We start from the raw sequence: 15,725 nt of genomic DNA, 5'->3' as shown, positions 1-15,725 counted from the left end.
GGAGCAGGCTTTGCCACGGGCAGGGCAGGTCTGGGCTCTGGAGTTGTGTGAAAGGGAGCCACAATTACCGCACGGCTGGCGTGAGCGGTCACGTGACTGGGAGGCTAACAGTATATTGTCACCGCTGTCGTCTGCACTCACGTTGAGGAGGGACACCCTTGAGCTGAGCATGCTTGCAGCCTCTACTGGCACGTGTTTGTTGGGGCTGGGGGAGGTAGACAAACTAGCTGCACAGTTCATAGCAGATTCCACCTGCACTGCTAGTCTAATAGCTACTGCTAATGTCAGCTCGTCATTTTCCAACAGTAGTCTTTCCCTGATTTTATCACCGTCAGTGTTCAATATGAGTTGGTCTCTCACCATTTCATCCTGTAATGCCCCGAATTTGCATGAGCTAGCCAAGCCCCGTAGGTCCGCGACGTACTGGGTTATTGACTCGCCAGTACGTTGATGCCTCCATCGGAACACAACTCGACGGAGGAGTGCAGTCTGTGGAGTGGCGAAATGTCCCTTTAGGAGCGCCACCACTGACGTATATGTGTCACTGTCTAATGTGCCGAGTGTTTCACACACACACGCTGTCTCTCCACGCCTAAACAGTGCTGTAGTAATGCATGTTTTCTCACCGCGGACAATTCCAAACCGGTAGCCAGGATATACGTCTCGAACGAGGAAATCCAACGCGCCCACGGGGCGGGCGGCTCACCGGGCAGAGGTAGGAAGGGTGGAGGGGGTGGGATAGAAAATTCAGCCATCCTCGTCGCCAATGTTATGTTGGAATAATCAGACAACACGTAGTTTCAGCATGTCAGTGTTTACTGAACTGAAGACACATGCATTGTAACGTAAGTCAGAACATCAACGTCTACGTCACGTACGGCCATATGCCGTAACGTGAAACTCAACAGAATAACACGACACGAGTACCAGACGTAACAATATCCCCCAGAGTGTGAACTCCCTTCTTTTCCCACTGAGGAATGTTAACGGATTTATGCCGAACAAGTAGTTGTTGGTTATGAAATATTGGAGAGTCGAGGTGACATGGGCACTTGACAGCACAAGACCTGTTTGAATCCATGTTTGAATCACATGGGATATGATAGGGCCATATCGTACTTGGAATTTTGATATATGGGTGTTGGAGTATACTACATCTTGTAATCTTTGCGGTAAGACTGCTGCTGCCTCCAAGAAATGCCACGACACAGCATTTTCAGGATCAAACCAGTTTATCAGGGGTCTCAGCAAGAAGGATCAAAAGTAGGGTTGGGTACCTTTCACTTTTGAACCGATACCGGTACCTGTGAATCGATACCAATTCCCAACGGTACCTTTTTTCTGTACTTTAGTCTCTAAAAATGTAATCTACCTACCTCAGTTTTTTTTTTAAATAACCATACTTTCGACCGTTTTCGACTTGCCATTGTCCCGAATGCTTTGTTGTTTAATCAAGTCAAATCCTAGGTAAGCGTATATTGTGCGTGTGAACGTTGACGTGAAAAAAAAAGTTAAAAAAAAATTATATATTTTTTTTAAAGAAATTCAGTACCGAAATGTGGCACCGACGGATCTCACGTGAATCGGTACTCGGTAGTACCGACGTGATTCGGTAGGTATCTTTAAAAGTACCTAATTCGGTACCCATCCCCTAATCAGAAGTATAGCTTAAAATCAGGGATTGCTAAACCCCCATCCTGTTTCCTACGTTGAGTGGTGGTTATTTTTATTCCTGGGGCGTTTGTTATTCCAAATACATTTAAATGTCAGTTTGTATCTTGCGCCAGTGGTCCATTGGACGGGGCAAGGGGAGTATTGAGCTGACAAAGTTTATTCTGGGCAGTATGTTCATTTTGACTATGGATGCACGGGCCTGCAACGAGTTAGGAAGTCTCGACCATCTATTTAGATCTTTGTATTTATATTGTAACTGACTTTACTTGTTGATTTGCATGGTTGTATTTCTATTTTAACTGACTTTACTTGTTGATTTGTACATTTATATTTCTATTTGAACTGACTTTACTTGTTGATTTGCATGGTTGTATTTCTATTTTAACTGACTTTACTTGTTGATTTGCATAGTTGTATTTCTTATTTTAACAGATTTGACTTGTTTTCTCAATTCTCTGAGAATTGTATAAATATAAATGCAGTCCCTTTCCCATTCAGTAAACACATCACATCATCCTGAGTAGAGATGTAGAGAAAATAAGTCCCGTCCATTCTCTCAGATTATTATAAGAGAGGAATCAGACGGTATCAATAGGATTGGCTTCCAAATACCCTGAACTTTGCCTTCAATTTCTTCATTCAGAATGTATCATTTAACCTTTCATACTCAGTATTTGGAATAAGGGTTCAATTGCCAAAGGCAGAATTAACTTGACCACTTTTAAAATTTTGCTATTCTCTACATCTCATCTTAAAAGGTACTATAGATAGAATTAGTATTTTGTTCGCGGGTCCAAAATGAATGTGGTTGTTTACATGTTGCGGACATGTATCCCCTCCCTAATACCCATTTCCCCACATGGAATGTACCTGATTGGATAAATGACATACTGGTGATCTAGTGGCTGAATGTTATCTATAGCAACTTTAACTTTTCTAATCTTGTATAGCTCCTTATATTGTCCTCACCTTATTGGCTCTCTCCTCAGCCCAATCCAAGGAGAACTTCGCTACGAGGACGGACAGGCCGTATCCGGGCAGTGCCGTGGTCAGCAGTGTCCTCACAAAATCCCCGCTGTCCTTCCTCAAGCGGAACAGGTTGTTGACCTTTACAAAGGTATCCGATCCGGGCAGGGGCGGAGGAGGGGGCAGGAACTGTCGGATTTCGTGCCAGGGGTCGATGCCTCCAAGGCCGCACCTGGAGATCTCAGGCTCCACATAGATGTGTCTGAGTTTCTTCTGGCGTCCGGACTGCACCACGCCCTCGAACAGGACAGCATGCTTCCTGATCAAGGTAACCTTGATTCTAAACTGGAGCATCACTGTGATGGAGAGACATGGTGTGAGAGAGAGGAGAGAAGGAAGAGGGAGAGAGAGAGAGGACAGAGAGGAGAGAGAGAGGAGAGGGAGAAAGAAAGAGGAGAGGGAGAGAGGAGAGAGAGAGGGAGAGAAAGAGCGAGAGATGAGAGGGAGATATATAGAGGAGAGGAGAGGGAGAAGGATGGGGGAGGAGAGAGAAGATAGAGAGAGAGGAGAAGAGAGAGGAGAGGGAGTGGGAGAGGACAGAGAGGGGAGAGAGGAGGGGAGATGGAGGGGAGGGAGAGGAGAGGGAGAGTGAGAGAAGAGAGGGAGATAGATGGGGGAGAGGAGAGGAGAGGGAGAAGGATGGGGGAGGAGAGAGAAGAGAGGGAGTGGGAGAGGACAGAGAGAGGGGAGAGAGAGGAAAGGAGAAGAGGGGAGATGGAGGGGGGGGAGAGAGGAGAGGGAGAGCGAGAGAGGAGAGGGAGATAGATGGGGGAGAGAAGAGAGAGAAGGATGGGGAGGGAGAGAGAGGAGATAGAGAGGGGAGAAGAGAGAGGGGGGAGGGGGAGTGGGAGAGGGAGGGAGAGAGAGGAGAGGGAGATGGAGGGGGGGGAGAGAGGAGAGGGAGGGAGAGAGAGGAGAGGGAGATAGATGGGGAGAGGAGAGATATAAGGATGGGGGAAGGATAGAGGGGGAGGGAGAGAGGGAGGAGGGAGAGCGAAAGAGAGGAGAGGAGAAGAGGAGAGAGAGGGGAGAGAGGAGAGAGATAGATGGGGGGAGAGAGGGGAGAGCAGAGGAGAGAGAGAAGGATGGGAGAGGGAGAGAGAGCGAGAGAGGAGGGGGAGATAGATGGGGGAGAGAAGGATGGGGAGGGAGAGAGAGGAGATAGAGAGGAGAGGGGAGAGAGGAGAGGGAGAGTGGGGGAGGGAGAGAAAAAGAGGAGAAAGGAGAGAAAGAGGGGGGAGGAGAGAGAAGGGGGGAGAAGAGAGGAGAGGGAGAAAGAGTGAGGGATGTGTGAGGGAGGCGTGAATGCTTTTACCAACCCAGTTGTGTTTCCACGTCTCTGATTGGCCAGGTAATTTCTGGTCATGTGACATGTACGCCCAATCGTGGGACCACAAGTGTCTACACTGGTTAAGCTTAGGCGCTCTTTCGAAGTTGGTTAAGGTTAGAGTTTGTCTTAGAGCATGGCGATAGAACGCCTGCCCTTCTTTCGACGGTTAAGTTTAGGCACTCTTTCGAAGTTGGTTAAGGTTAGCGTTTGTCTTAGAGCATGGCGATAGAACGCCAGGTAGTTTGCAGGCTGTTAGACCCGGAAATAGGCGCAGAACTTGCTGTCTCACGACCTGGCCAATCAGAGCGCAAAACTCGCACCCGGAAACACAACTGGGTTGGTAAAAGCATACACGCGTGAGGGAGAGAGAGAAACATCTTATCTTAGCTGTGTCTCCTCACTCAGTACAGACTCATCTTATCTCATCTCCACTTTAGGAGCCATTTTGATTTTTGTTTCGCATTACAGACGACTGGTCCCTAAGTGCAGTTAGTATTTAGTCAAGATTTTAACCTCAGTTAGTATTTAGTCAAGATTAGGGATGGGTACCTTTCACATTTGAACCGATACCGGTACCTGTGAATCGATACCGGTACCTTTTTTCTGTACTTTAGTCTTTAGTCAAATGTAATCTACCTACCTCAGTTGTAAAAAAGATTCCAAACTTAATAAATTAATTATGTATTATTATTATTTACATCTTACTGATGTAAACTGCAATCCTGTATGAAAGGTGCTATAAAAATAGTTATTATTATTTATTTAGAACATATAAATATATATACACAGTCACACACATATCTTTAAATAAATGTTGTTTATTTAAAAAATATGTTTTACAAATTAACTAAAAAGGTACACATCTATATATTTAAATACAAAATAAATAAAGGTATTGTATTTTACAAAAAAAACAAGTATAAAACAAGGGTAAACAAACCACTCTAGCAGCAATTAACTATTCTGCTGATCAAATTTTTTTTGAATACACATCTATATATTTAAATAACAAATAAATGAAAGTATTTTACAACTGATTAAACAAACAAACAATCTAGCAGCAATGAACTACTCTGAACTACTGCTGCTGATTGAGTATTCTAGCAGTTCTTTTTCAGAAAGATTAACCCGTTCACTCTCTCTGGTAAGAGCCGAGGCCGCTCCACAGTCACTGTGTCCCCCGTTTTGAAGAAGACCCGCTCTGCGGTGTGTTTTGGTCTTACATAACAGCCTAATTTGTGGCTTGTTTACCGACGTCACATCCGCTACTCTTCTGTCCTGACTGTGCCGGCTTGCACTGTAGCCTAGGGAGCTAACATTATGTCCGACGATTAGCTAACGTTAGCTTAATAACGTTAAATGGGTTACTTACAAATATGTGGAAATATGGAAGGAGTAAGCCGACCACTAAAAAGAAAACAAACCGCGGCAGCGCGAGCACATAAAAGAAAGTTTCGAGAGGAGTGGCAGTTTGGAGATAGTGGTGTTTCAAGAGAGTAGCAGTAATATGATGCTGGGCTGTAGTGATCAGTTGTTCCGTGTGGCGCAAGTATGTCAAAAAGAAAAACGGAAACAACACGTTTGTCATCTGTAGTAAATAAATGAAGCTGGAATCCATTCGTGACCATGAACAGAGCCAGTGTCCCATTGGCTGCATGTCTGTGTACCGGATTCATTCGGAGCCTCTCCTCTAAAGATGCTCTGTGGCTAGGCTAACAGCCATGTCAGAGCAGAGGTGGAAACTGAGCTACACTTTCTAACAACCTGCCCACTGTACCAAGATATCAGAGACATATACTCCCCATAAATTGCAAACACCCAAAGAGAGTTTGAAAACATGTATTGTGCATGTTGTCGGAAATTAACGTCAGACTTTAGGCTTATATCATATATAAATATATTAGTTAATTAGGAACATTAATTAAGTTAAAAGTCATTGATAAATAGGATTATAGTACAATCAGTATCATAAACATTTGAGGACACTATGTTTCCCTTTACATTGAGAGGCTTTTAGGCCAAGGTTAAAGGGGCCCCTTTATCTCCAGAAAGGTGGCTGGTCAGTGCGGGGTGGGCACCTGTGCATTTTTTCTGTTACATAACTATGCATCCTCGAGGACCTGGTCCGAGCTGGATCATATATGGGAAAGGACACAGGTGTCTCACACTTGATTGGTCAGCCAGCGAAGACACCCTAGGTGGACGAGTATATCAGACCATTTTAGAATAGAGGAAAGGAGAGCTCCTTGGCCACTCTGCTATACTGCATTGCAGTCAACAAGCTTGTCGTGATCCATGGACCACCCGATAATTCATGTAATTATGCTTTCTGATGATTCAATAAATACAATACATGATGTTTGAACTCATTGTCCTGTGTGTAATATTCGATATCCTTTTGTCCTGATTCGAGGAGCAAACAATTCTTCCCACATTATTGGCAAGCCAACAGCCAGGAGAGGTCAGAGGCCATTAACGGAGCTACTCATCAGGGCGGGTACTGAATTCAGAGACCAGGATTAAGGTAAGCAAACACCTTGCTGACATATGTTTATTTGCTCTGGGTTCAATATTTTCATTCTGTGAGTAATCTCCGGGCCTCTCCTCCAAAAAACCTACAGTATTGGATAATGAGTTAATGTGTTGTATTGTTTGAATGGTTTGCTTTGGGCTAATCTGGTAAAATTGGTGCGTTTTTTTTTATTATTATTATTATTATTATTATTATTATTATTATTATTATTATTTTAAATGTATTCCTTTCAGTGTAAAGGAAAAGCCTTGGTAGACAGGCTACAGTTTTGGTAAACAGACTACTGAATTTATTTATTCCTTTCAGTGTGAAGGAAAAACCTTGGTAGACAGGCTACAGTCTTGGTAAACAGACTACTGAATTTATTTATTCCTTTCAGTGTGAAGGAAAAGCCTTGGTAAACAGGCTACAGCCTTGGTAAACAGGCTACAGTATTGATTAATGCTGGCCAGCTCTAGTATCAGTGGTGCACGCTGTTCTTCTATTTATTACATTTTTTTGGCTGCAGCCGTGTTTGAAGTGAAGTCAGCTATTACAGCGGATTGTGTTATCAATCCTACATACACACACACCTCTCTCTCTCTCTATCTCCCTTTACACACACACACATACTTCAGCGCAAATTTGAGTTTTGGTTTTTCAAAACCTGGATTGTTCCATTTCCGTATGTGACAGAGAGGGTCTTGGGCTGTGGCTCATTAATAGGTATCACTCTGGGTAACTGCTGACAGCCTTTGCTTGAATCTCGAAACCAGAGAGCGGTGGAGGGAGAACAGAGTGAGAGTGACACTTTGAAAAGAGTTCTGGTTGCTGTGTGGAGCGCAGAGTGGCCTATGACCTGGGAGATTGTAACGGGACTCGTTTGTACATGGGAAATGGACATCTAGAAAGATCTTATTCATCTTGTTTGCTGTATATCAGTCAATTTAAACAAAATAATTAATTGATAAAGTCAATTCAAGGAGAAAATCTCTCTTATTTTTTTTTTTTTTTTCTCTTTTGAAAACAAGGAGCAGCTCAATTAAATACCTCTTTGTAGAAAACGTTTATTTTGTATATACATTTATGTGTATAAACAAATCGAAATTACAGGACCATACTGGAAAAAAGAATAATAGTATATACTGATAAGCACATTCATTTTCTCTCATATTTGTCTATCAAACCATATCTCTCTGTAATTTTATCTAAATCTATACACACACAAACCCCCTGCTCTCTCACTGTTTGCTGATGGAAATTAATGATTGAATGAATTTGAAAGGTCTGCAGACATGTGAGAAAGTGTGTGAGGAGGAAAGATTGAATGTTTTGTTATTTGTAAATGTATACCTACTGTGCTATTTTGCTTAAATAGCTACAGTATGTTTGATGTAATTTGTGTTCATTTGAATGCTTATCTTGTTGGCATTTGAATAGCATAAGCGTGTACCATAATAAGATTGATTTTATATCATCAAACAGTTTCTAGGACGATCCATAATTCAATTTAAGGAAGGAATATAGTACATAAAATTTGGCAAGCGATCATCTATTTGGTCCCTATAAAAATTCTATTTGGCAAAATGTTTTATCAAGGGTATAAAAATACAAAAGATCAAACTTTAAAGTAGTCTGTAAAGAGTAAAGTAAAGACACAGGACTGATAACAGGCAAGCGGGCTAGCTGCGTTATCTATAGGTCAACCCTCGAATGGCCCCCCTCGGTGCTCCCAACATACATAGTGGGTAATCATTACACTTTCAGCACCAGGGCAAATTGACCCTGAGAGCTATATTTAAATTTAAATAACTATAGGTTGTATCATCTGCATTCTAAATTAAGTATTTAGCTAAGTATTGTTATACAGAACCAAGCATTTTACTGTAATGTACGTGTACCTTGTATAGTAAACTTTATATCGTTGATTTGAGTTATCGCTTATCTGTGATTCAATGCTGATCTTGCGCTGCTGTGCAAATAGTGAGTATTGATTGAGTGGCTCCCCTCTCTCCTGCGGCCGCGGCGAGATTGCGAGCTGTGAGGTCAGTGCACACCGGGCATTGCAGTGTCGGATTTGTGTGTCATAGTTGAATGTCATAATAAATTGATAAACAAAACTTGAAACTTCAACTTGAAACTACAGACGAACATTTAGATGGTGTCTTCAGGCAAACCACATGTCTGAGGTCACTGAGACAGAGAACTGATAACAGGCCCTGCACGGTGGCGGGCTGAGGTTAATCATTACATTGTCACACATAGGACAGGTACACAGCACTGTGGAGTGGATGTAGGGCAGTATTTGTCAAATTTTAAGTGGACGGACCACTTCTTGTTGGATCACAGGGTATAAACAAAAAAAATTAAAATTGGGAGATTTACAATATTTATAAACATAAAATAATAAAAAATAGACCACATCACCCCTGTCCTTGCCTCCCTTCATTAGCTTCCAGTACACTACAGGATAGATTTTAAGGTTCTCCTATTTGTTTTTAAAACCCTTAATGGTCAGCCGATCAGAGGCTCCTGACAGTCCGGAGGTCTAACCTTAAGCTCGGGGGGGACGTGCCTTTGTTGTCTAAACTGTGGAACAGCAGCCCCACCTCCATTAGGCTTGCCCCCTCGATAGATGCCTTCAAATCTAGGCTCAAAACCCTATGTATCAACCCTCTGTACAGCACTTGGGTTGACACGTGGCATGTTAAATGTGCTATATAAGTACATCTGATTGATTGATTGATCGATAAAACTTGTGTTTTCAATTTTAGATAAGGTACATTTTGAGTAGCCGGCTTTGCATGTTTGACTGTAGCCTTTTAAACAGAAGGTTGCATGTTTAGAAGGTTGTTGCTTCTATTAAATTGGTAGGTTTGATAGTAAAAGCAGGGTTAACATATTTGAAATGTACTTTTGTGCCACATCCAAATTTAAACTAGACTTTATTTAGTGTTGCATCTAAAACTAAAGCCTGGCCATACTCAATTACAATTCTGCAATTAAAACTTTAGATAGTCATTTTACCTTGTGCTTGGACTTTGCAGTTTAGGTTTGTAATTTAGAACATTTATAAATAAACCTGGCCCATGCTATAACTTGAATCATTGTTCTCCCGCGATTAAGTCAAGATTATACACCAATTACACGTGATTTGTGGTATTAGTGGAACATTGTAATTGGCTTAGATTGATAAAAGAAATCAGTTGCATTTCAGTAAATCAGTCAATTTGGTCAAATTTGTTTACTTGCGTTTAGTGCTTCTTTATGAAATTAGACTACAAAACTTAATCCGACTTCGGGGGGACTATATTATAAGCCCTCACAGTTGATGCTACTGTATTCTATGATAAATCATACCTAAATTAGATCAGAGTTTGATTTTTAAGTGTTACATTGAGCCTGGCTCAGTATTAAAAAAAAAATATATATATATATATAGATATAGATATATGTATATATATATATATCTGTCATTCATATGAAAAATATATATACATCATATATATTTAAATTTGAACAAATACATAAAAACTGTTATAATTAGCACAATGTCACAACAAAAGAAAGACAGGACTTTTGATACAACACAGCTGCAAACACCTGTAATGACCACAGGTTTCCCCCAAGAAATCAACAAGCAGCCACAGAATGGTGTGGGAAGGGCAAGGTCAGGGGATTACAACACTTTCCCACAACAAGGAAGAATGATGCAAAGGAGACCAGGAGGGAGGGGCAGAGGTGGTGGCACACGTTATACTCACTACAATCAAAGACCTCCACGACAAGGACAGAGAAATTAGTTTGATCGAGCACAATGTTGGGGCTGCAAGCAAGCTGGACTAGGGAGGGGATTAGGCCCCCCGAACCTTAGTCCAGAACAGGCGGCAGTGGAATCGTAAGGTTCCGATGGCATGTTAAACACTTGCTATAGCGTTGAGGAGATGCTGAAATAGCCTCCGTGTCTATGAAAGATGAGCACATCTTAATCTGGTACCGCCTAGTCGGCACAGATGTCGCATGTAAGGAAATGTGGGCACTGTGTGGTACTGGGTGACAATCCACACCTAGCAGAGGGGCAGTGCGCCGGAGGGGGCAAAGCACCTGCTGTGAACAGGCGAGGCTGGTGAAAACGGTCAAAGTTTCCATACCCATAGCTAAGTGGGGTGGGGATCAGACCGTCGGTTTCTAAACTGAGTGGCTGATAGGTACTACGGACAGTTAGCCACTTGGGGTCCTGACTTGATGACGGACTGTGAGATCGCTATCGACTGAGTCACCGGTCGGTCAGATAGCATTATGGTATGAAGACCATAAATGCATCTGGCTCAATGTACAGTCAGGCCACAATAAGCCGAAACCGAATGCGTTATTAGGAGAGTTGTGCTTCTGTGATCAGCAGGTTTGAAAAGAACCACTGGGAAGCAGAGGGATAAGGTGTGTCGATTCAGAGGAATCTGGGTAGTAAGACCTAAGAATTGGAAAGAGACCCAGCCTAAGATACTGCGCCCGAAGGTAAAAGAAGGGGACTTCTTCCGTTCACGAGAGGAGACCTTGGCCTGGAAGTGGAGACCTGTATCTCTGTTGGGGGAGAGGGTCCGGCGTCGGAGACAAGGCAGCCCTAAGAAAAGAGCTGGTTGTTCCAATGTAGCGGGCTACCTAAACCTTATGGGGAGAGGTGTATCCGAGTAGGGGAAGGAGTGCATCCGAACGGGAGAGGGGTACTCTTAACTGGACGGAGGTTGAAAGGGTCAAAGCGGGACCAGACTGGGTATCCAAAACAAAAAGGGAGGCAGGGCTGTACACTGCGACGAGATGATCGCGAATTGCCCCTTTAATTGGCCGTTGCGATTGGTAAATATTATCTGGGGGCGGGCTTGCGAGTAGTGCTTTCAAGCCTTGCATTCGCATTTCACTCCTAAATTATCCAAGGCGTGTGATGACGTGACGACGTCACTCACGCGAGCTGAGCAGTGAGCACTCAGCAGGTATGATCAGCGGGAACAATCGACTGAGCACTCACTCTGATAGACTGGCTGACTGTCTGATTTAGCTATGAAGAAAAGTAAAGTTAGTATTGCTTCATATTTTCGACGCGTTCGACCTCTTATAGTGAGCCGAACTGAACTGAACTCAGACACACGGAGAGAGCTGCGGCGTCTGCTGCTCCTCCTCCCTCCCGCACCCGTGGCTGTTGTAAACACTAGTCTCTAGTGGGACACTGGGACCTCGGTGAGCCTGCCAGCCGGCTAGCTACTGATAGCTCCTGATATCAACAAATGCGCCTCCAGCAAGTCTAGTAGTGCATGATAGCTCACGTTAGCTCACTGTTCAAAACGAAACGTCCCATTAAACTAAATAGCTACAGATAGCTCCTGATATCAATGTCTTATAACACTGAGTCGATGCGTATTCGAGCTGAGGGCACGCTGAATATAGTCAATAGGGTCCAGCTGCAGCGCCGGATAATCCTGGCCGTAGCTGGAGGCTACAGTATAGGGTCCAGCTGCAGCTCCGGAGAATCCTGGCCGTAGCTGGAGGCTACTCGAGTACACACAGACAGTGGAGCTGGTTGCATATAGCGAGCATTTTGACTTGTTGCGTGGTGGCGATGTCTCGCAGATAATACAACTACAAGTATGATTATATAATATATATATTTTATTAAAAAAGAATATATAAAATTAAAAATAAAATAAAAGAATTTAATCAAAAACAATCGATATAAATAATGGTAAAATTGTTATTTAAAAATGTCTCATTTAGGGGCAAGTGTGCCCCTAGTGAAAAAGCTTAGCGTACAGCCCTGGGAAACTAGAGGGGGAGATATACCTGACATTATCCGCAGATCCTCGTGAAAGTCCCACTGTACCAGTTACAATCAACAATGAAGATCACAATTTCATGATTGACACCGGGGCCACTTATAGTAGTGATGTGACGAGTCATCGATTTGCATCAGTACGCCGGCATAAACGTTCACGATGCGAGTGCACCGGTGGAATAAGTCCGCATCGGCAAAATTTCAGGCTGAACTTGCGATGCATCTTGTTGTAGCGTCTTTGCACCGATGCATTCATATAATTTCCTCTCATCCACTTCTGTCAGCAGTGCACTGTGACTGCACACACAGCAGATACTATTGCTTCGCTACTACATAAGGCGAGAGCCGCGTCACAGTTATCAACAAACAGTGGAAGTTGAGGAGGAGACATGAATAGAATTGATCAACATGGCTAACGCTAGTAGCCTCTGGCTAACGCCAGTTAGCCGTTCAGCTAACGCTAAACTACAGTGTCTAAATAACTAACTAACGTGACTCTGCAACACCAGTTCCATTAGTGAGGAGGGGCGGGGGTATATTGAAGACGCTTGACAACAGGGGTTCAAAGATAACTTCACATTTATTGGCTATTCGTTTCTTAAGTATTTCGTTTCTTAAGTATATCGCTTCATGCATCGGGCATCCAGGCAGGCTCCGTGTGTTGTTGACATCCGAGTCTAGTGTGTGTGACATCATCAACTGTCAATGGCAACTCAGACTAGAGGGGCTCTCTCTCTCTCTCTCTTTCGCTCTCTCTGTTCAATGATTTAAAGTGGCCAAACGTTACAATATAAAATCTAATTGGATAGTTGATGATAAACATTTAATTTCATTATCTGAAATATTATAAAATCATTAAGTCTGCTATAAGCCATTATCCCTTTGTGTATGATCATTATTGTCTCACAGTAGTGTGTATGCACATTGTGTGTGTGTTTTTAGCTGAAGTGGATAGAAAAGACAGTACTATGCAAAAGTCTTCTTAGGCACCCAAGAGTTTTTATATAAATTGTTTTACAGTAGATTATTTTATTTATATATATATTTTTTTTTTTTGATCTTTTTCCCCCTCCTTTTTCCTCTGATTTTCTCCCATCCCAATGTTAGTCGTTATGCCAATTCCCAATCCCCTTCCTGGTCGCTGCGCACTTACCCCCCACAGTCGGTCTGGGAGAGTGGAGGCTATCACGTGCTTCCTCCGACACACGTCTAGCCAATCAACCGCTTCTTTTCACCTGGCAGCGCGGACTCTCACTGAGAGGGTGTAACGTGTGGAAGGATCACACTACCCCCCTTAGATCCTATCCGCGCTGAGCAGGCGCCCCGACCGAACTGTAGGAGTCGCTGTTTACAACGACCCGGACCCACCCCGCCAGCTTTCCCACCCTCTAATACAGCCAATTGTATTAGTGTGAACGGCCAGCCAAGCTGGTGACAACGCCGGAGCTGTGAGCTGGATTCGAACAGGCAAATCCAGCGTCTCCGGTGTTGGTGACGAACGCAATCTCCGCTACGCCACCTGACCGCCCTAGATTCTTTTATTTTTAATAATAATATAAGCTGCATATAAGGAATACAACCAAATCCTCTGTCATACCATAAAATTGTATCATTATTTTGCATTATGTTGAATCAAATCGTATCGAATCGTATCGTATCTCAACAGGGGGTGAATCGTATCACATCGCCCGGTGCTTCAAATGTATCGTTAATGTATCGTATCGTTGGCACCGTATCGAGATGCGCATCGCATCGGCCTCAGTGATGGAGATGCACATCCCTAACTTATAGCTGCATTGGGAGTAAAGACTGCAGTCTCCCCCTCTCTAATTCATCAATCAATACTCTTGGTGTCTCCGGGAAACGACGGATAGTCCCAGTGACAATACCAATCCCCATGACAATTGACGCCAAAGATCTGAAATTAGTTTCAAAAGCGTGCACATGTAATAAAAAGAAAGAAAAAAAAGTACAGTAGATTACAGTAGATTTCATTATCTGTTCTTATGCACGCCTGGTGATACTAAATCCAAATTGAACTCGGCCATCTGAAAGATAATGTGTATATATATAAATGTGCGAATTGGCTATAATAAGGTAATTTAGAAGCCTGCTGTTCTATTTTCTATAATAATATTTCAAATGACATATGGTCCGGATGGGAGAATGCAGTACTGTATCTACAGAACCTTCTGTTTAATCATCTTCCCTTTATTAATTTCCTTAGATCTATTGTACACATGATCTCAAGAAGGTACTGATGTGTGATGACGTCACGTGACTGAGAGGAATGGCGTGCCGAGTGCTCTGCACAGCTCTGTTCTTAAAATATAGTATTTTGCTTCTAAATGATCATCTATTTAAACTGAAGAACTGGATTATTTTGTTCAAACATAGTTGCCTGTCTGCATGTCTATTTCTGGCTCTTGCCGAGAAACCCGAACCCAGACAAAGAAAGGTGAACGGCGTGCAGCAATCAAACAAATCATGTCAAGCGAGGACACACCTGCCTGGGCGCAGCTACTCCTAACGGAGGTGAGCGACCTTAAATTATCGGTTGAAAGAAGACTGGATGAACTTGGCAATTCAATGAAAGACCTAAAAAAAGAGACACGGGCTATTCTGAACAGAGTCTCTAATGCAGAAGGAAGAATCGGAGATCTAGAAGACCAGTGTGCGGCCAATAGTAAAACCCTGCAGGTCCAAGCCAAAGAACTGAACACGCTACAAACAAAGTTTAGTAACTTGGAAGCACAAAATCGGAGAAATAATCTGATCTTTGTTGGCCTGGCAGAAGGACTGGAGACAGGCAACCCAGACAAGATGATGGCCGACATATTAAAATATATTCTGGATGGTAAAGACGACGAGCCAACACCAGAAATTGAAAGACAGCACCGTAGCCCACGTCCCCGCCCGGCTCCAGGTGAGCCACCGCGGCCGTATCTGGTGCGCATACGGAGATGGAGCGACAGACAGAGGATCCTCCAGGCCGTGGCGGAGAAAAGGCAACTATCCTGGCAAGGACAACCACTGAGAGTCTTCCAGGATCTACCAACGGAGATTAAAAAAAAGCGCGCAGAATATGATGACATCAGAGCGAAACTCCGCAAAGAAACGTCCCTGCGCTATGGAATACTTTACCCAGCGAGGCTCGTTATCACCATTGATGAGGTGAAATATATCTACAACAACGCATCGGAGGCTGATGAAGATTTGAAGAAACGATTACCCAAGATCTTTGGTTGACATGAGTGAGATGACCAGAGGCATAACTGCACCAGCGTCACTGTAAGCCCTCCTGCTTTATTTTTTATTTTTTCTTCTATACCTTCATTCATTATGCTTTACGGCTGGGA

At 43.2% G+C, this 15,725-nt stretch overlaps 1 protein-coding gene across 1 annotated transcript in view; it reads right to left on the bottom strand.

Annotated features, from left to right (window-relative positions):
• Positions 1–15,725, bottom strand: part of LOC311234876 (NLR family CARD domain-containing protein 3-like) — a 98,714-nt gene that overhangs the window by 65,788 nt on the left and 17,201 nt on the right. Inside the window, exon 4 of the mRNA XM_084322131.1 lies at positions 2,644–2,996. Within this exon, the coding sequence (XP_084178257.1) occupies positions 2,644–2,996 (353 nt within the window). The remainder of the gene's footprint in view (positions 1–2,643; positions 2,997–15,725) is intronic.

The sequence above is a fragment of the Notolepis coatsorum genome, assembly GCF_963971535.1.
Source record: "Notolepis coatsorum genome assembly, chromosome: 1".
In the NCBI taxonomy this organism is placed as follows: domain Eukaryota; kingdom Metazoa; phylum Chordata; class Actinopteri; order Aulopiformes; family Paralepididae; genus Notolepis; species Notolepis coatsorum.
The sequence above is the reverse complement of the archived record's forward strand: the minus strand, read 5'-3'. Positions and strand labels throughout refer to the sequence as shown.